This window comes from Lathyrus oleraceus, chromosome 7 (genome assembly GCF_024323335.1).
Source record: "Lathyrus oleraceus cultivar Zhongwan6 chromosome 7, CAAS_Psat_ZW6_1.0, whole genome shotgun sequence".
Lineage (NCBI taxonomy): Eukaryota > Viridiplantae > Streptophyta > Magnoliopsida > Fabales > Fabaceae > Lathyrus > Lathyrus oleraceus.
Genome location: NC_066585.1, coordinates 523401617 through 523421628, shown reverse-complemented (window position 1 = coordinate 523421628; position 20012 = coordinate 523401617). Strand labels below are relative to the sequence as shown.

The 20012-nt window shown below is 29.9% G+C and overlaps 3 protein-coding genes across 7 annotated transcripts; 1 reads left to right on the top strand and 2 right to left on the bottom strand.

Annotated features, from left to right (window-relative positions):
- Positions 1 to 1184: 1184 nt before the first annotated feature.
- On the bottom strand, positions 1185 to 6142 carry LOC127104730 (uncharacterized). Its single transcript, XM_051041897.1, has 9 exons — positions 5977 to 6142; positions 5795 to 5881; positions 5261 to 5705; positions 4360 to 5177; positions 3681 to 4245; positions 2815 to 3470; positions 2493 to 2711; positions 1497 to 2354; positions 1185 to 1396 (listed from the first exon to the last, which is right to left on the bottom strand). Exons 1-9 carry the CDS (start codon positions 6140 to 6142, stop codon positions 1185 to 1187), a joined length of 4026 nt encoding a protein of 1341 aa, XP_050897854.1.
- Positions 6143 to 8544: 2402 nt separating this feature from the next.
- LOC127106017 (chaperone protein dnaJ GFA2, mitochondrial) lies at positions 8545 to 14786 on the top strand. The gene is made up of 17 exons (XM_051043296.1): positions 8545 to 8815; positions 8919 to 9009; positions 9430 to 9522; positions 9813 to 9895; positions 10414 to 10497; positions 10809 to 10847; positions 11387 to 11515; positions 11792 to 11879; positions 12004 to 12068; positions 12150 to 12224; positions 12529 to 12601; positions 12714 to 12805; positions 12902 to 12973; positions 13203 to 13259; positions 13538 to 13598; positions 14004 to 14061; positions 14232 to 14786. The coding sequence occupies exons 1-17, from the start codon at positions 8744 to 8746 to the stop codon at positions 14326 to 14328; spliced, it is 1329 nt and encodes a 442-aa protein (XP_050899253.1). The 5' UTR covers positions 8545 to 8743; the 3' UTR covers positions 14329 to 14786.
- A 1275-nt stretch (positions 14787 to 16061) lies between these two features.
- Positions 16062 to 19474, bottom strand: LOC127106062 (uncharacterized). Of its 5 annotated transcripts, none has more exons than XM_051043341.1 (9): positions 19257 to 19441; positions 18459 to 18540; positions 17669 to 17928; positions 17534 to 17564; positions 17377 to 17395; positions 17180 to 17277; positions 16917 to 17015; positions 16543 to 16715; positions 16062 to 16384 (listed from the first exon to the last, which is right to left on the bottom strand). In XM_051043341.1, exons 1-9 carry the CDS (start codon positions 19401 to 19403, stop codon positions 16298 to 16300), a joined length of 996 nt encoding a protein of 331 aa, XP_050899298.1. In that variant the 5' UTR covers positions 19404 to 19441; the 3' UTR covers positions 16062 to 16297. The 5 variants fall into 5 exon arrangements, with proteins under 5 accessions (XP_050899298.1, XP_050899299.1, XP_050899297.1 ...); XM_051043342.1 differs by adding an exon at positions 18908 to 18935 and having other exon boundaries at positions 17180 to 17395; positions 19257 to 19381; XM_051043340.1 differs by having other exon boundaries at positions 17180 to 17395; positions 19257 to 19453.
- Positions 19475 to 20012: the final 538 nt, after the last annotated feature.

Genomic DNA, 20012 nt, shown 5'->3' with positions numbered 1-20012 from the left:
ATCAACATACACAAATTTATTGCATAAGAGTTTTTTTTAATGTAATGGATGTTAAATGATCAATAAATGGGTTCAAAAAATTTCCACAAATAACTTTTTCCAGTTTGGGACATAATAAAGTAAAACATTATTAATTTATAGTAATATAATTTGCTTAATTTTTTTGTATCTATATTAAGGAAATAATCAAAAAATATAATACAAAAATATTTTTACAATTTATTGGTATATTGATATATAATAAACATTCCATTGTTAATGTTATGAATAAACATTTCATTTATCATTGAGATTTTGGACATAAGAAATAAAAATATATTTATTTAGTAATGGATGAAATTTTTCAATCTTTTACTAATTTGAGGTATAAAAGCGCAAATATTAACCTTCATAATAAATGATTATTTAACCAAAATACATAAACCATGTAAAAGAAATACCAGAACCTCATTTGTTTTAAAATATAGTAATGAATACTACCAAATGTTGAAATTAATTGCAATTGATACAGTAAGGTTTAATGCAACAAAAGATATTGAAACAAAAGATTCACAATTTTATTTAAAATTGTGAGAAATAAGTCCAGCAACAAAAATGATTTAACTTCGTACAATTCTTTGGTCCTTAAAAAACTGAGTTTATACAAAACCTGCCCGCAACCTTTTAGGAAGTGATGATTCATTACCCTGTAAAAAACAATTACATCCATATAAACAAATGTTAAAACATAATGTAGATTTTATACAACTCATTCAATAAAATTCTAATAATAAACAACGACATTTGTTGATATAATATAACTAATGAAAAACTTACGTTCTATAAGTTTTCAAAAACTTATTTGAACACAACGTTTGTTGTAGAATTCAATGGATGGTTATCCTTGTCATGGATTAATATCTTAAGCCCTTTTTTGCTTTTGACCCTTGATATTGCAACATATAGTTGACCATGACTAAATACACTTCTAGGCAAATACAATCCAACATAATCCAATGACTGACCTTGAGATTTGTTAATTGTCATAGCATAACATATAGTTATGGGAAATTGCCTTCTAGTCATTTTGAATGGCCACGGAGATTGTGTTGGAGTCATATCCATTCTCGGAATATAGATAACCCCTCCAATATTCTTTCCAGATATAATCTTTGCCTCGATAACGTGGTTTGCCAATCTTGTAACTATAAGCCTTGTCCATTGCAGAGACCTTCAGGTTGATCAATGTTTCGAAGCAACATAATAGGGGTCCCAATCTTCAATTTAATCTTGTGGTTAGGTAGACCGGAAGTTGTAAGTGTATTCAAAAATTCCGGGGTCAAAACATCAAAAGCTTCATTTCCTTCACCGTCAAAAGTGTCTACAGAATCAGAACTTAAATATTCCTTTTCTTCACCTTTGGGAAATTTTTTGAAATTTTATTATTATAAATCTATGTTAGTACATATAAATATATGAATGTATCTATAAATATGTTTATAATGGATAACGCATACCTGGTATGAATCCCAAAACGTATTGATTTATGATGTCAACCATTTCAATTGTTCCTGCCAATATAGCTCTTGATTGCAAAAATTCTGGATTCTTGTAATTGTTAAGAAAATTCGGATATGTTTCACTAACAATGGCTTCTAGTGGATCATCATAGTTAGAAATTAAGAAATCATTTGGAATAGGAATATCCGTGTAACCATCGTTAGGTTCTTCCAATTTCCCATCGCCAACTTTTAATATCCAATTAGAAAACAATTCTAATTCAGATGTACTTGAAGTATTGTCGGCTTGTTGGAGTCGCATGTTCTTTGTAAGCTTCAGCACAACACAATGATCCCATATGTATGATGAATTTATTGTAGAATGTATTATATCTGAACGGCTGCCCCTTGGTACAACTGGTAATATTTGCCGAAAATCTCCACCAAATACAATTACTTTCCCTCTGAATAATTTGTCAGAACAATTGGAACACCCCATTATGTCTTTAAGGGTTTTATCAAACGCTTCAAAACAAAATCTGTGTGCCATTGGAGCTTCATCCCAAATTATCAACTTTGCTATTTTTAGTAGCTCTGCACGATCACTACCTTTGTCGATATTACATGTAGAAGACTCCATTGTAGGTATTGGAATCTTGAACATTGAATGAGTCGTTCGACCTCCTGGAAGTAGTAGTGAGGCTATGCCCGATGAAGCAACAGTTAAACAAATTTGTTTCTTTGATCTTATGTAGGAAGCTAGAGTTCTCCACATGTAGGTTTTCCCTGTGCCACCGTATCCATACAAAAAAAATACGCCTCCTTGTTGATTGTTTACTGCTTCCATTATTCGCTTGAATACACCTCTTTGCTCATCTAATTTAAAAAAAATACATAGCAAACATGCAGTGAATAAATTAATTATACATTAAAAAAAATTGTAAGATAAAATCATACTTTAAAAGTTAACTTTATAAAATTATGACAAAACTTACAAACATTTAACATATTTACCTGTAAGATTTAAGAACAAATTATTGTATTCTTGCAATTGTTCGGCTGGATTGTAACTCCGCTCTTCGTATATGAGCTTATTTCCCAACTGCTCAACCACATATCCACTTGGATAAGGCATTCCAGCAAATTCCTTTAGACTTCGGCTCTTCCTTTGAAGATTTCGTTCAATCTCAATTAATGTTAAATTCATTATCTCTTCATCCGACAACCTCAAACCTTTATACAATAGTAATTATAAGTGTAAACTATAAAACAAATTTACTTTTAAGAATCAAACAAATAAATATAATAAAAATTCACAATATAGGAAAAATAATACCTCTATTGTTTGCAATTCGCTGTTGAGCATATAGTATTCCATCAGCTAAGAGATGATATGTTTTACTCCATACATGTTTTGGCCTGTTAATACTGCCTGATAATAACATGTGAACAAATAGTAATCTCAAATATTGACCTGAACCCCAATGATTTGCCTCTTTAATAGCTGCAATGAATTCTCTATCATCGCCGATAAAACCCATAGCAAAGCAGGCATCCCGGAAAGTATCATATTTTACGTTATTCACTGTTTTTATATTATTATAACTGCGGGGGCCTTTGACATGTGTGAGCATCAATCTAAGATAGTACAATTCGCCAGTTATTGGAGGAACCCATATAAGCCTACCAATTGTGTAACCTTTTTGACGGGGTTTCCATTCTCTTTTTTTCTTAACATAAACAAATTTTGAAACAAATTTGCTGTAAGTTAAATTTTGTGTTTCAGGATACTTGCAATTTGCTTCGAACCATGATGTAAACATCGATTCAGTTACACTTGGTTTTTCCAGAACTGTATTGATACGATCAAAATCAGTGTAATATACCGAATTTTGACCTTCACAATGAAAGTACAGTCTCTCAACAACTGGTTTTCTACCATGGATTGGAAAGGAGAATATCCTCCAAGATGCTTCACTCGGAGAAACGTACCTACAAATAATATAATGAAAGGCAATGGATTTAAAATTAATAGAATGATTATTGTAGACAGAATATATAAATTTTATTATAACACATATAGTCAAAACAGTGTACATATAAAATTTTCTACACCATGCATGTAAAGAAAAATTGCACACTTTTAGTTGAAATAGATAAATTGCATGACATCATATTTCAAGTGATATATTAGAAACGTACCTACAATCAATATACTGTTTGATCTCATCAATATTTTGCGGCTGGTTGGAAGTTTCATCATCATTCGGTACAATGGCAGCGGTGATTCTGTCGTAACCTTTGTTGATGTACTTGAATAAGTACTTAATCGATGTACTTTGATTGCACCATTCCATGTTTATGTGAGCTTGGTACTTTATCAACAACTTTGCATTGTATGGAACAACATTCCGGTTATCGACTTGAATTCCATTCTTAAGAACTGTATGTCCATTGTCCCTTCTTCTATATACCGGAAACCCATCTTGATCAACAATTGTTTCGGGCTGAAACTGTTTTGGAAAATATTTAGAACATTTTCCATCTTTCATGCACGGTGAAGATCGATTTGCAAATCCCCACGGGCCATGAATCATGTGAGTTTTAACCAAATTATACAACTCTTCATTGGTATCTTGGTCAGGTATTTCAACTGAAATAATGCGATCAATATCACTTGGAGTTGGATATTTGTTAGATGGATGGAGGAAAATTAAGATGTGAGCATGTGGTAATCCTCTCTTTTGAAACTCAATTGTATACATATCTATAAAAATAAATATATAAAATATATACAATAGTCAGCACACGAATGATAAATTTGAAAATAACAATACGATTAATTGAATATGGAATAAGTTACTCACATGTAAGAACTTACATGTGAATGTAATGAAAAGATCTGGAAATCCGACATAGCTGCATATTGCCATTCCGTCAAAGTATAATTGATCCATATATCTACGACTACCAACGTATGAAGAAGGTAGCACAACCCTCTTACCTGTGTTTGACCCGTGCGTTTCTCCATTTGAATTATATTCATTCAAATTGTGATACTTGCCAACCCTCAGTTTTGACTGATTCTTTCGAAGCCACCTAAGTCTTTCTGATTCCATCATTGTAAAACCATCTACCAAAAATTGTTGATAAAGTCTCCTTGATCGCAACAATGTTTGTGCTTCATTAGATCTTAATTGAATTCTAAAGTCCAACCACTCTCTTATTGTAAGTCGATTTCGCTTTGTTGCTTCTTCCCAAGGAATATCTTTATTGTTCTGTTCTGACTGTGTTATGTCTATGAAGTGGCGAATATTTGTCCCTTTATCACGGTGCCTCACATTAGGTCTATATCCATCCTCACCATATGGAAATAATAATGGGTACTGATATCCTAAATAACTGGTATGATACTCATCTATCCTTTGAAGTTCGCCACATTGTTTTTGCACTATAATGTCTCTTTTTTCTGCAGTGTCGACATCTCCAACAATTAAAGCAGCTACTTCGAATACAGTTGGTTGATTATATATCCTTCCATCATTTCTTTGTTCAGATATTAAACGAAGTTTTAAATCAGAAACACCTTCTTCACAAAGTCTGTCCCTTGCCATGCGAAATGATTGTGCATGAACATTATGTTCATATAACCTTTCAGATAGTTTTCTCACAATATTAACATCAACTCCACTTTTTGACCTATAATGAAAAGAGTTGAAACAGTTTATTGCAAGTTTCTTAAATAAATAAATTTAAAGTTTGGAAAATAATAGATATCTAACCTGAATCCATGCATTCTGTTTTCAATTTCATTCTCAGTGTCATAAACATATAGTTGTGCAAATCGTGGATTTTGACCTGGCATCGGTAACATGCTTCCTATTCGGTGACATGATTGACCTTGGATACGAAAATTGGAAGGGCATCTACTGTTGTTAAATCGATTGTCCACTTTCGCACCGGGAGATGTAAATGCAAACATAACGTTGTACATTCGAATTTGTTGTTGGAAATTTTTTGATTCACATGATTCGTTGTCAAACAACAAATGTTGTAGAACTTTAGGAGCGGGTTTTAACAAAGGTAACTGAACTTTTCCTGATCCACAACACATGGAAAATTTAGGATTGGACGCATGACGACATTTGTTTTTCCTTTCCGAATACCACATATTTGCACCACAATATTGACATTCAATGACAGGATCCCCTATATCATAATACCCTCCTGATCATCAATAGTATTTAATTCATATGTTAAATGAGTTGTATTTCATAATAATAAAATATTATTTATAGTAAATCATTTTAAAATACCTGATGTAATTTCAAAAGTTCCCATAGCATCTGTTCCATTAGACATTTCATCTTCATCAAAACTTGAATTTGTTGCTGAACTGTAACCTTTTGACATAACATTTATTGTGTTAAGAATATTGTAATATTCTATGACATATCATAAACAAATTAACTCAAATGAAAAATAATTAAGAATATACTGTCAGATTCATCATTCATATTATCGTCTCCACTATCAGATGCAAAAAGCTCATTGAGTTGCAATTCTAGTATTGGATCTTGGTTTGATGTTGTTGCAGCAAATGTATTGTCAAACCTCTTAGATAAGTTAACTCCTAATTTGGTAATGTTTCTGCTTGATATCATTTTTGATCTGATATTATTATTGATACTTGGCTTAGTCTTTAAGGACGAATGAAGTGTTTCTTTTCACATGTAAAAATAACAATAAGTTGTGATTTAGTATAGTTTTAATATTTAAACTAAATTCATAAAAAAGTTGTTCTTTAAATGATTATAATATCTTAATATTTTAGAGTAATTTTATTTAAAAATTAAATAAATATTTTTATTTATTAGATTTAAATAAAAATGAATTATCTTATATTTTTATTAGAAACGATTAGGTCAATTTTCGTTTTTGTATCATTATTATTGTCACATTTTTAACTCATAATATAGATTTTAATATTATTATTGTCACTTTACTTAAAAACGTTGAATATCTTTGTATATAGATAAAAAGAAGTCAAACAAATTTTAATAATAAAGATCCATTCGAGTCATTTTTTCTTAAAAATGAATATCAATAACACTTATATGTAATAAAATAAAAGAAAGAAACATATATATTTATAGTCTTACAAATAATGTAGTTATATCATAAATATTAAATCAATTTTACTTTTTTTATAAATAAGACAATTAATTTTAATAAAGGATAAAAAGATGTATTCTTTTCTCTTATCACCCTAATATTTTTCACATATTTTAAAAAAATAACTAATAAATCTAATTGATATCTTTTCTTTACTAATCTTTCAAAAAAAATAATTTATATATTAATAAGTGTAATCAATTATTATTATTATTATTATTATTATTATTATTATTTATTAAATTTGAAATAAAATAAATTATTTTAAATTCTTATTGGAATGAGGTAAGTATTTTCTTTTTTCCTTGTACCACGTCATAATATCATATACGATTTTTATATCAAACTATATTTTAAAAATAAAGTCAATAAAAATCAGACTTAATTGATTGAATTAACTTTTATGTAATCAAATCATATGATTAAATAAAAATGAATTATCTTATATTTTTATTAGAAATGATTAGGTCAATTTTCGTTTTTGTATCATTATTATTGTCACATTTTTAACTCATAATATAGATTTTAATATTATTATTGTCACTTTACTTAAAAACGTTGAATATAAATAATATAAATCATATGTTTCCTTTTATAAAAAATAATATCTATGTATATAGATAAAAAGAAGCCAAACAAATTTTAATAATAAAGATCCATTTGAGTCATTTTTTCTTAAACATGAATATCAATAACACTTATATGTAATAAAATAAAAGAAAGAAACATATATATTTATAGTCTTACAAATAATGTAGTTATATCATAAATATTAAATCAATTTTATTTTTTTTATAAATAAGACAATTAATTTTAATAAAGGATAAAAATATGTATTCTTTTCTCTTATCACCCTAATGTTTTTCACATATTTTAAAAAAATAACTAATAAATCTAATTGATATCTTTTCTTTACTAATCTTTCAAAAAAAAAATTATATATTAATAAGTGTAATCAATTATTATTATTATTATTATTATTATTATTATTTATTAAATTTGAAATAAAATAAATTATTTTAAATTCTTATTGGAATGAGGTAAGTATTTTCTTTTTTCCTTGTACCACGTCATAATATCATATACGATTTTTATATCAAACTATATTTTAAAAATAAAAAGTCAATAAAAATCAGACTTAATTGATTGAATTAAATTTTATGTAATTAAATCATATGATTAAAATATTTTATATGCTACGTTAAAGCAGATTTCTAAAAATAAAATAATATTTAATTTAATCTACTTAAAAAATTAAAAAAAATTATATAGAGAAAAGGATAAAAAAAAAAAAAAAAGAGAAAGAGAAATCCTTTAATAACAATAACCCCTTAACTAATAAAAATTTGAATATCAAACTCTTCCATTTTCATTTATAAGAACAACATGAAATAGAGTTAGTTAGAATATTAAATAGAATTTAGTACGAAATTACTTATAGGAACATGAAATTAGCTGTATTATGGTGATAATTAACTTAAAAATAATGTTACTTTAATTCAAATTTATTTGGAGTAATTATGTTACATTAATTAATTTTATTGGTATTATATTGAAAAGATACAAAATAAAATCAAAAATCACTATGTAATGTTGAGTGATGAGAAACAAGTTGTCATTAAAATAACGGTTTGTAATATTGTATAAAAGATTACATTAAACTACTCAAATTGCCATCAAATTGTTACACCAATATAATATAAAGAATATATTTAGTTAACTTGAAAACAATAATAAATATAAACATATTATATTGAATTAATATTTTTTATAAAAAATAAAGAATTTGAGACAAAAATACTACAAAAAATAACGAGATACCTGAAATAAACAAACATACTATATTTATCCTTTATAATTTTATTATAGAAATATTTTTTTTTATTAATTAAAAAAAGTAAAACAAAAATTCCGGTTCCAATACCATCGTAACAACTTTACCGACCCTCCCTCCTGGTTCTACTAGAACCTTCCAATTCCGTTTCATCAAATTAGGGTTTTTTTTCTAGGGTTTGATTATTCATCCCAAAATAATCCCAATTCTCCTTCAAACAAAGCTTTCTAATTTCTTATTCAATTCAGTCAACCAAATGGTTCGCTCTAGTAGCATCATCCTCTTTACCCACCTTGCTCGTCGATCACTCTTTCACGCCAATGATTCAGTAAATACCTTTCTTCTTCTGTGTATGAGTGCGTGTTTTTTAGACATTTTTCTATGAACTATGGTTTAACAAATTAATGGATTTTTTTTTCAATTTTTTGCAGGTATATGAAGTAGCTTTCCAAAGGGGTTATAGGACATTGAATTTAGGATCATTTAGTTCATCTAGAGTTATTGGTAGTAATGCACCAAATGGTATGCCTTATCTTATTTTATTTTAATTTTTGTTTGGTAATTTGGTTGTGTTGAGAATATATCAAGTGTGACTAGTATGGAAAATAGTCTCACATTAGTTGTAAATGTGGAGACTTGAGCATTTATAAGTGAGAGAATCCACCCCTCTATCACTTTAAGGTTTTAGGTGAATATGTTGTGTGTTTCTCACAAAGGTGTTGCTCTAAAATAAGAAGTCCCACAATGTTCAATGCTCTCTAGTGACAAAAACTCCCCCAACAAGTTGTATAGTTATTTCGGAAAGGTCAATAAGTTGCTATGTTAATTGACCATTGATCCTTTTCTTGTTTTTGTTGGAATTTAAAAGTGTTATTCTCTTTAAAAAAAGGTTATACCACCATAGTTTTGTATATTGATTTTGATTACCTTCCGGTTGCGTAGTTGCTGTTAGAGGCGGTGTTAATTTGAAGAACTGGTTGCTATGGGGAGCAGCTAATTCATATTTGGGGGCGTCTAGATCAATTCACGGCTCAGGTATAAATTAATAAATCATGTGTTACATGATGCATGTCAGCCCTGTTTTATTGCTCATGAAATCATATGGACTCGCGTTTGAGAGTTTTGTTGTTGTTGTTGTTATTATTTATAGCTTACATGCTGTCTACGGTACTAAATTATATTGATTACGATTTACTAGAATGGTAGATTTAGGTTTAAGTTCTTTCATTTTTCATTGAAGTATGTCCTTGCTTCCTTATGCTCAGTTGTTTATTGTTTTATGCATGACACTGACTTGTTTTTTGCACACTCAAACTATTTTATAGCATCATTGGCAAGGGACTATTATGATGTTCTTGGTGTGAGTAAAGATGCAAGCTCTTCTGAAATAAAGAAAGCTTATTACGGGGTAGGTTATTGTTCCTCATAATTGTCCATGTACGTGAGTATAGGTATTGGAATATGGATTTGTGTTTTTTGTAAGTATCTAGCTCATTGCATTGTTAAACTTCGTCGATTCATTAAGTTTCTTAACATAAGAATATAATAATCATATGGAAACTCAATCCTTTCCCATGTTGTGGGACTGAGAAGAGTTTGTTTTATTTTGAGTAATTTCACATTATTATATACTAGCATGGAGACCATAGCCAACCTCTATTGTGGTTAAAATTAAGATGGAAGTTTTGGGAGAAATTCAATCATTTAGTATTGTTATTTTTATTCCAATTATTATATTCTTAATTCAAAATTGAACTAGGATTAGTTTGCATTTGATTTGTTAAGATTAATTTAAGGATTCGATTATATTTGATTTAAAATTGAAATTAAGATTAGATCAAGTTTGATTCAAATTTGAAATCAGGATTACTCATCTGCTTTTGTAATTTATTATTATTCCTCATTTTTCTTCTCCATTTTCTGCAGCTTGCAAAGAAGCTTCATCCAGACACAAATAAAGATGATCCCGAAGCTGAAAAGAAGTTTCAAGAAGTCACAGTGGCATATGAGGTGTACTATTGTTGTTTTTGCTTGTCATACTGCTCAGAGCCATATATCTATCTATCTTTAAGTATTCAGAGGTTAACAGGCATACATTGTCTGTGTAAAAGTTTTATATTGACATCCAATGAGAGATCGCCATTTTCCATTTCATACCACCAGTTTCAAAATACCCTTAAAATGCTGGGCTGTTGTAGGAAAATAGTAGATTTTCATGGATGTCGATGGAAAACTGTTTTACATTGACCATGCATATCCCCTAAATCCATATTCATGTCCCAAATTATTTGACTGCTGACATTCCCTTTTATTGTGTGTAGGTTTTGAAGGATGAGGAAAAGCGTCAACAGTATGATCAGGTTTAATTCCTTACTGGCTATTTCTTAGAAACTTTGTTGTAACTACCAAATTGGGACATATTGTAGGATAAGTTCATGTGAATTCTAATGAATGAGAAAGTGTACTGTAATGTGAATTTTAATGCCTATAGAGGGGTGATATGATTTTAGTGCTGCCCTGTTTCATGGAGAACTATAAATTTTTTAAAAGCTCCTTAATAGAAAAAGAAAGATGGAGAGAAACAGAAATGCCTAGCTCGTTTTATTTTAGCTTTTTCGTGGTTTCTTCCCTTTGTTTTCAGTTGACATTTCCCCCTTTAAAGTGGAAGGAAGAAAACTTTATTAATAGGCATAGTAGATCGCTAGAAATTTTATGATCTTCAGCAACATTTTATAGAATGTAGGTGTATTTGTTTCTTTGTTTATGAACGACTTATGCTTAATGTACTTGCGAAGTTGTCCATGTTTCTTAGTTGATTGTGTATTTTATTGAGTGGATTGTTGCTTTCCCCCTAGTATCTACCGCCTCTCGTTTGAGTTACTTTGTCATGAATGCGTAGGTTGGACATGATGGCTATGTAAACCAACAAAGCACTGGTTTTGGAGGCGAGGGTGGCTTCAATCCTTTCGAGCATGTGTTCAATGGCTTCAATCCTTTCAACATTTTCCGTCAAAGTGCAGATGTCAAGGTTTTCTCTTTCCTCATATTCAGACATGACTAGTGCTAGCAAAGAAACACTATCCTTGCAACACTCACTTATTATTGGATGAAATACATTACATGCAGGTTCCATCACTTTATATAGACCCATTTCCTAAATAGTAGGAATCACGTGTATTTTACCCAATACGAGTGTGTTGGAAAGAGAGTGTTGCCATCACTCCTTTTCATGCTTTATTAAGCATGCTTAGTGATTGTTAAATGAAAACCATATTAATATTCTTTTTGATCTTTTTTATCACAGACTATCATTGAATTATCTTTTACCGAAGCTATCCAAGGGTGCACCAAAACTTTGACATTTCAAACAGATGTACTTTGCAATGCTTGTGGTATGTTTATAAATAAGCTCTGAATTGTTATCCTTCTCTGGTATTTTGTCTTCATTTAGGTTTGATTCTCACAAGTCAATGCTCCTTAAAATTAACACATCTCTCACTTGCCAAACTGATTCAGGTGGGAGTGGTGTTCCTCCTGGTACAAGACCTGAAACTTGTACGCGATGTAAAGGATCAGGGGTGGTCAGTATCGTGTTGGAAATAATTTAATTCTTTTACAAGCTTCAGAAGTGTTGTTCAATTGATAATTTTCGAGATGTCCAGATATTTGTGCAAACTGGAATATTCAGAATGCAGAGTCCTTGTGGTACCTGCAATGGAACTGGAAGAATTGTATCGGTATGGTACAAATTGCCCTCTCTAATTTGCAATATTGATTCTTTTCTATTTAATATGTTATATATAAAGATTCAGAACTTCCAATATGATATATGAACTTCTTGTGTTTACAACTTTACATAACTTGCTTATTGTTTTTGTATCCATTTACCCGGTAGTCTGCAGTTATTTGTTCACTCTACCATTGATTTTTGTAATTAAAATTAATGCAATGAATATGGGGGTTTTCATACTAATGTCAAATATGATATTGAGATGATATATTGGTTTTTGATGATTTTTAATCTTTTGTTATTGGTATCAGAATTTCTGCAAGTCTTGCAAGGGTGCGAAAGTTGTCAAAGGAACAAAGACAGTAAAGTTGGATATTATATCTGGTAATTATTTCAAAAATTTTGGAATGCATTGTTGTAATATGTTATGTAGGCCGTGGTTATATGGCACAGAGATAAATGTTTCAAGGATGTGTGATTTTTCTTGCATTTGCAGGAATCGACAACAATGAGATTCTAAAGGTGTATGGAGGTGGAGGAGCAAATCCTGATGGACATCATTCTGGTGATCTATATGTTACTATCAAGGTACTTCGGTAGCTTAGAAATTACTGCCATTTTTAATTATTTCTTTATATGTTAAAGCCAAGTCAATTAAATTTCTTTCATCCATGCTTTTTGCAGGTTAGGGAAGATCCTGTTTTTCGCAGAGAAGGGTTAGATGTTCATGTGAATGCTGTTTTAAGTTTTACTCAGGTAATGTTTCATGAAGAAAATCTTGAGCATTGATTTTACGGGTTATTGGGTTGGGTATTTTGCAATTAATATAATTGTAGCTATTAATTATATTTTTTAGGAGTTATCTTGCTTATTAATTATAGTTTCTGGAACATTATTGATACTGTTAGTTATAATAATTATAATAAGAAATATAAATAAACTAAATAGTTGAAATTTTAGTTTTTCTTTTAAATATTTATTTCAGGCGATTTTGGGGGCAACCATTGAGGTCCCGTCTTTTACTGGAAATGTAATGCTTAAGGTTAGTATTACAATTTACAACACATAATACAGAGGTGTTGGCAACATGCTTAGATGCTCTTTCTAACACTATTATTGGCGAAAATTCATGTGGATTCTACTAATATATCCGGGTCTCATTTCCTATATAGCGAGACAAATTTTCAAAATAATGCGATCTGTATGAATTTTAGCCAATAGAAAAAGTGATGGGAAGAGTGTGTTCCTAACACTCTTTTGTATAATATTATTTCTTTTGGCATGTCTGGTTCTGTTTGAAACATGAGTTCTGTTTGGCAGGTTCCCCCGGGCACCCAACCTGGTCAAAAGGTGGTTTTGAAAAGGAAAGGTATAAGGAAAGGTATGCAAGGTGATATTATTTAGAGAAATTTATTATTTTCTAGAAATCATTTTGGGAAAGTGCCGTCACAAGACATGCAGTACTAAAGCTGTTTAGATTAGCAGCCACAATAACGGCGCAGTGCACCTCATAATGAGATAAAATTCCAAAAAGAAACCCTTAAAGTAATTGTTAGGGCTTTTTTATTAGGTATTTTAGGACTTCTTTCAATTAAAAAACATTGAACAGCATTTTAGCTTCTCTCTTACTCTGAAATTTCAAAATAGAGGCTATCTTCTATATCGATTTTGTGATTGTTGATAACTCTGATTTGGAATATACCGACATGCTACTGGAATTTTTAATAGATTGTTTCAGTAAACAGACTTCTTTCATTGATCGTGACTTGTTTTTTTCTTTTAACAGGAACAAATACTTTCAAATATGGGGACCAATATGTTCATTTTAATGTCAGCATTCCAACGTGAGTTTCTCATAATATGGCGCAGTGTTATTTATGAACTGTGTTTTTCTGATTTTCTCTATGTACTACTGCTTGGTTTGAAACAAAACTGAGCCCAACCATAAATTGGAGCAACATGAATCTTGGATACATTTTGATGAATCTTGGTTTATTATGATGTGATTTTACAGAAGCCTGACAGAGAGACAGCGTGAATTGATACAAGAGTTTGCCAAGGAAGAGCAAGAGGAATCGGATAAACGGAAAGCTGCTTCGGCTTCTAGTTAAAAAATTTGCAGATTTTCCACTTGTCATTATTTATTAAGTACTTCCAAGCCATGCTCAACTAGGTCGGAACATACTTGCTGATGAAGTTTTGTAGGTGCATTCATCAAGGTTCACTGCTTTGTTTGACCCCTTCCACTTGGAAAGTGTGTATTTTTTGGGTCATATAAGGGATATTCACAATTCAAATCATAAAATCTAGAACATAGATATCAATATTCTCGTATGCTTGTGCATTTGTAGAATTGTAGTTAATGTTGTACATAACTTCTCTTAATAAACAAAAGTTGTGCAAGACTCAAATTACTAATTCTTTTTGTTCATAAAAACATGTACTTTCATGGCAACCTCATTTGTGTCCTATAGCTAAAATTAGGAGTGTATGGATTCTGTGTTTGGACTGAGGATTGCTGTAAATAAAATATTCATAAATTCATATATTTGTAATATACTTTTTTTTATGTAACGTGTAATATTAATTTTAGAAAATACTAGTAGTAATGTGAAATTTTGCTTAAACTAAATTAATGTGAAACCATGTATGTATGTATGTTTAGTACAAATAAAAGCTATTAAAAAGTAAGTTATTTATGGGTTGGTTAAGTAGAATTTACTTATAAAGTTAAGTAGAATTTACAATATTATTAGTTAAAATTAAGCAAAACTATTTTATAAATGATTTACTTATAAAGTTAAGTAGAATTTACATTATTCATAGAAGTTATTTCCCTCTACAAAGAAATAAAAAAAATAGGATTTATGTTTTAATCTCTTGTTCAAAGATATATTCTATATTTCAATTGAACTCTTTTAAATTTTAACTTTTTTTAGATAATTAATTTTTGTATGAAAATCAAAGTTATAAACAATATAAATGTTTTAACTTATTTTTTGTAAAAATAATTTGGTTTAAACAAATGAAATGGAACTGTTTTTTATGATTTTTTATTTTTTATTTGCTTAAAAAATAATTTGGTTTAAATGATTTTTATTTTTAAATTGATCCTCTTATTTGCTTAAAAAATAATTTGGTTTAAATGATTTTTATCTTTTACTTTATTTACTTTTAATTATTTATTTTTTTTATAAAATTTCAATATGTTGAAGAACCCATTTCGAAATACAAAAAATAGTGACCAATTGTAGTACAATGTTAAATTTTAGAGACCAATTTCAAAATAATAAGGATTAATTCACAATTTTTAAAACTTTTTAGATATCAATTTTAAAAAAATATAAAGACCGTATAAAAAAAATAATGAGAGAATTTCAAATTCTTGATTTTTAAATAAAATTTAGAAGTTTCTCAACTTAACTTTGATAAAAGATTTTATAAAATCTTCATTTTTACAAATTCTCCAAAAGAATTATATACAAAACGTGATTTGGATAGAAGAATTTGAATTTTTCTCATTAGACTACATTGCCTCATTAGAATCCACTATTCAAATCAAACACACTCTTGAAAATCAAATATCTCTACCACTATATAATATTCAAACATCTGAAGGATCATATGTAAGAAGTCCAATTAATCTTAAGAAACGAATTCAAATTCTCTAAACTAAGATTCAATGGCATATAATCACTACTTAAACACAATCTAAACCATTTAAAGTTCAATGTTATCTAGATAGTTCATAGTTAGATTTACATACACGAGATTTATTTAATCAAATTAACATCAAAACATAATGTTTGATGAATGATCTCAGCGAAGTTATATACCAATAAAATGGAAAAAACAGATAACTCATGTTATATATATAGTCTAGCCTCCAAAACCAAGGACTTTTGATGGTAAAAAAAAAACTATGCTTAGAGCATGAAGCATGAATTGGTTACTAACTGCTGCAACTAAGAAGACAAGATGTAAATAATTTCCAGCATCTTGGGCATGTTTTTGTCTTTTTACAAGTACCGATGCAAGTTTATAAGTGTAAAACTACATGAAGACGAGAACAAGTATTTGTTAGATTGAACCGTTCCATTCGTCGTAGAACTCTTTCACAAACTCCTCCATGAACTTGTGCCTTATCTCAGCCCTCCTTTTCCCAGCCTGAAATAAATGGCTTAAATTATAACTCCTAGACACATTTTAATGCACAGGGATATACTTGACAAACTTGTTAAATTAATGTAAATATTTTTTCGAATACAGCAGAGAATTGTGAAATTTTGATAAGGTCGTCGAAATAGTAATACAGCTGTATGTACCTTGGTTTTCATCATATCTTTAAGCTTGAGAAGCTTCTCATGAAAATGATTAATGGTAGTTTGTTCCTCTTTGTTCATATATTGTTCCTTGGATAAATCTGACCTTGGTAAAATGGCTGGATCATGCAGCGACCTCTTCTTACTCCCGCCAAAGGTGAAGCACCGTGCAATTCCTAAGCATAGGAAACCTTGATTTAAGTATATCACATTTAAGTAGCAATTCCTAATATCGGTGTTGTGTCAGACACCAGCATGCGTCCGAGATAAGACATTGCAGAAATATGAAACCTCGAAAAGCCGTCATATTTCTGCGATCAAAAGAGAATTATTATTCCCCGTTTTCCAGTAATATGATACCAGATTCTGTCAAATACCTATAGCACCAATAGCATCAAGTCTATCAGCATCTTGGACAACGCCAAATTCTGGACACCATTCGGTATTTCCTTTTCCAGTCACCTCCTCTTTAAAACCTGAATATTGGAAGCAGCATCAACAATGAGTCTTTGAAACTATATCAATTTCAATTTCAGTTATGTCCTAAATTAATGCTTAACCATATCAATTTCAATTAAAAAACATGAAAAAAGTAAGTACATATGAAAAAAGTATGAAAAATTTAGCTTTGCCAACTTACCCATTCCTTTAATGATTTCCAAAATTTTTGATTTCTTATTCTCCTCAACTCCCTCTTCTGTGAGAAAATTTTCAACAGTTTCTTCCTCAGATGGGTCTCTAAATGACATTGTTAGCTCACATGAGGAGAAGGGGAAAAATATGAACAAAATGAATGACAAAAAAAAGAAATTCCTAAAATCAACCAAAATTCCTAACCTTAGGTATTTGTAGTCACCTGCAAGTATCAACAAAGAAGTGAATTTATTAGTCAACTACAATTTGAGTTTTATTGATTAAAATAAAAACCACGCACATGGTTATACGGACAAACAATTCTGCCAACAATTATAACTGATAATTGATAATTGCTTACCTATATCATGGAGAAGTGCAGCAAGCTCTACCTGAAATAGAAAAACAAGAATGAGGCGAGCATAGAAAGATTAAAAAAACAAAATGTACATTTTATAATGGTAAAGTAGAAATAGGAAGAACGTAGGATAGTTACGATTTCCATGGAGTGCGGATTAGAAGAGAGGCCTTCCTCAGAGGCAAGGGAGAGAGCAAGGTCACGAACCCTCCAAACATGCGCTGCATCATGAGAAGCATCATTCCCTTTCATTGCTATCTCCACCAATGCCTCAGCTTTTCTTACCCTCTCTTTCCTCTCCATCTCCATCCTCTCTCTTGTTCCAGCCACTGCAGCTGCACACCTCACTCGGCCAATATACGTTCTTCTGCTATCTTTGCAAAATAAAAATTTGCACCCTAGTTCATGAAACAGTTAGAGCGGTCAGTTAAACTAACTTTATCCAACTCAACCCGGGCCCAATGCATGTCAAAGTCGTCAAAAGCAAGACCGAAAGCCTGTTTCAAATCATACAAAAATTTGCAACAAAAAAATAATTATCGTCAAACTAAGTAGCTAAAGAAGTAAGTAAAAAGAAAAACAAAACTAAAAACAAACAAGTTCTTTATTGAGTATCTACCACAAGTTGGAATAGTATTGTCAAATAGCGGCACTATAGCCTGCAGTTTTGCGGAATTTGAAGAAACCACTATTGTTTAGCAATATACTAGTATTTAGTACAAAGTGATGTCAAATAATAGTGGAATTTGAACAAAACTTCTATATTCTGCAAATCCCGATTGCCAACATTGACCAAAAAAACAGTTATACAAGTAGGGAGTCACTTCATGATGTACAAATTAACCAAAAAAAACATTGTATGGGGGCGTTTGATATCATCCCATACATGTCTACAGAATTGCGAGTAAAATATAATTCAGTGACATACTTGAATTCACAGTAAGGCTGTTAGTTTTCCGGAGTATGTCAATGTTTCCCACTCTAGTCAACAATAATGCAACTTTAGTATCCTGTTTAAAAATCAAAATCAAAATCAAAAGTCTCTCGGGTGTTTGATCATTTCAATCCTAATGAATGGATATAAAAAAATTACATATAAAATGGAGCGGGGAAATGATACATTCAAATTATCATGAGTATCGTCATGTCGTGTTAGTTTCAGGGTCGTATTCAGATTCAGAGTGTCAGTGTTTCATAGGTTATTATTATAAACTTACATAAACATTCTCGAGAACAACTAACATTCAGATAAACAACAAATTCCAAAACAAAACTAGCATGGTAAAAGTGATTTCATTTGCACGGAATCAAAAGAAAAAACCTTTTAATCAAATTGACCCATTCTTTTAGTAAGCAAAGTAGAAAGATATATTTTACCTTACAGAAAGAAAACATAGAAGTAGCACTGCAACACAAAAACGCAGATATTGTTAAACCCTAAAACTAAAATTGAAATTGGAGATTTGTTTTATTGGTGTGGAAATTGAAATTGCAATAGCATATAGAAGAGTGATAGTTTGATTTACTTTATTTTATGTTTTCAATTAACTTTCTTACTCTCTATCAATTAACTTTCTTTCACTCAATTTCTATCATAAAAAAAATAAGAGTTTAATTCAGTGGAAAACCATAATAAGAATATTTCATGATTTATATGCAATCAAGGAGAACGGGTGAAATTGTTAATTGAGAGAGAAAATAGAAAAGAAAAAGAGAAAAAAAATACCAACGGCGGCGGATGCAACGGCGGCGAAGGAGTGGAAAACGGAGGAGAGGGAAAGCAGCTGAAGCAGGCTATGAACAATGGAATGGAAGGAACTGGCGGCAGAATAAAGGTAGATAGTGAAATTTGTTTAAAATTGAAAGAAAACATATTTTTTTAAATCATATTTATTATGATGAAATATTAAATAAAATATCAAGAAATATTAGTAAGAATCATATTAGTTATGGAGTTGTAATAAAAAAATTAGAAAAAGATATATTAGAATTTAATAACATGATATTTTTATTTATTACCAGAAGTGAGTAGACTATTTTTAGTAAGAATTATGTAAATTGTTAAGTGGTCATTTATAACCATTAAATTTAATAATATCAAAAGCTAAAAAGAATTTAATTATTAACATAAATTATAAATTATTTATGTAATTTAATCTCTTCTCATATACTAATTAATTTTTGTACATTTTATAGAATAAAATCAAAATAATTATGCTTATGCTTAAAGAATATTTTATGTGATTTTAATCACTTAAACTTTTTCATGAGTAAAAAAGAGTATATAAATCAATTATTTATTGATTTAACGGTGTTTGACGTTAAATTTGTTAGGGAGGACGATGATTCGATCTTCTTGCAATTATTATCTCGAGAATGCTAAAATCATTTGAGGTTAGAAATGACTTCTAAATCAGATTAATTAGGTCAGTAGATACTATGAGAACTATAAATATTGATTATTAAATTTTATACTGGCCGG

What these genes read in the sequence shown, in the direction of transcription:
- LOC127104730 (XM_051041897.1), bottom strand. Translation starts at nt 6,142, where the DNA reads ATGATATCAAGCAGAAACATTACCAAATTAGGAGTTAACTTATCTAAG. An exon ending in AACAGAATGCATGGATTCAG is followed by an intron (nt 5,178 to 5,260) that starts GTTAGATATCTA and finishes TTTTCATTATAG; the next exon opens with GTCAAAAAGTGGAGTTGATG. An exon ending in TCTTTTCATTACATTCACAT is followed by an intron (nt 4,246 to 4,359) that starts GTAAGTTCTTAC and finishes TTATTTTTATAG; the next exon opens with ATATGTATACAATTGAGTTT.
- LOC127106062 (XM_051043340.1), bottom strand. Translation starts at nt 19,403, where the DNA reads ATGTTTTCTTTCAATTTTAAACAAATTTCACTATCTACCTTTATTCTG. An exon ending in ATCCGCACTCCATGGAAATC is followed by an intron (nt 17,565 to 17,668) that starts GTAACTATCCTA and finishes TTTCTATTTCAG; the next exon opens with GTAGAGCTTGCTGCACTTCT. An exon ending in GGAAATCATTAAAGGAATGG is followed by an intron (nt 17,016 to 17,179) that starts GTAAGTTGGCAA and finishes TCCAATATTCAG; the next exon opens with GTTTTAAAGAGGAGGTGACT.
- LOC127106017 (XM_051043296.1), top strand. Translation starts at nt 8,744, where the DNA reads ATGGTTCGCTCTAGTAGCATCATCCTCTTTACCCACCTTGCTCGTCGA. An exon ending in TGGTAGTAATGCACCAAATG is followed by an intron (nt 9,010 to 9,429) that starts GTATGCCTTATC and finishes CCGGTTGCGTAG; the next exon opens with TTGCTGTTAGAGGCGGTGTT. An exon ending in AAGTCACAGTGGCATATGAG is followed by an intron (nt 10,498 to 10,808) that starts GTGTACTATTGT and finishes TATTGTGTGTAG; the next exon opens with GTTTTGAAGGATGAGGAAAA.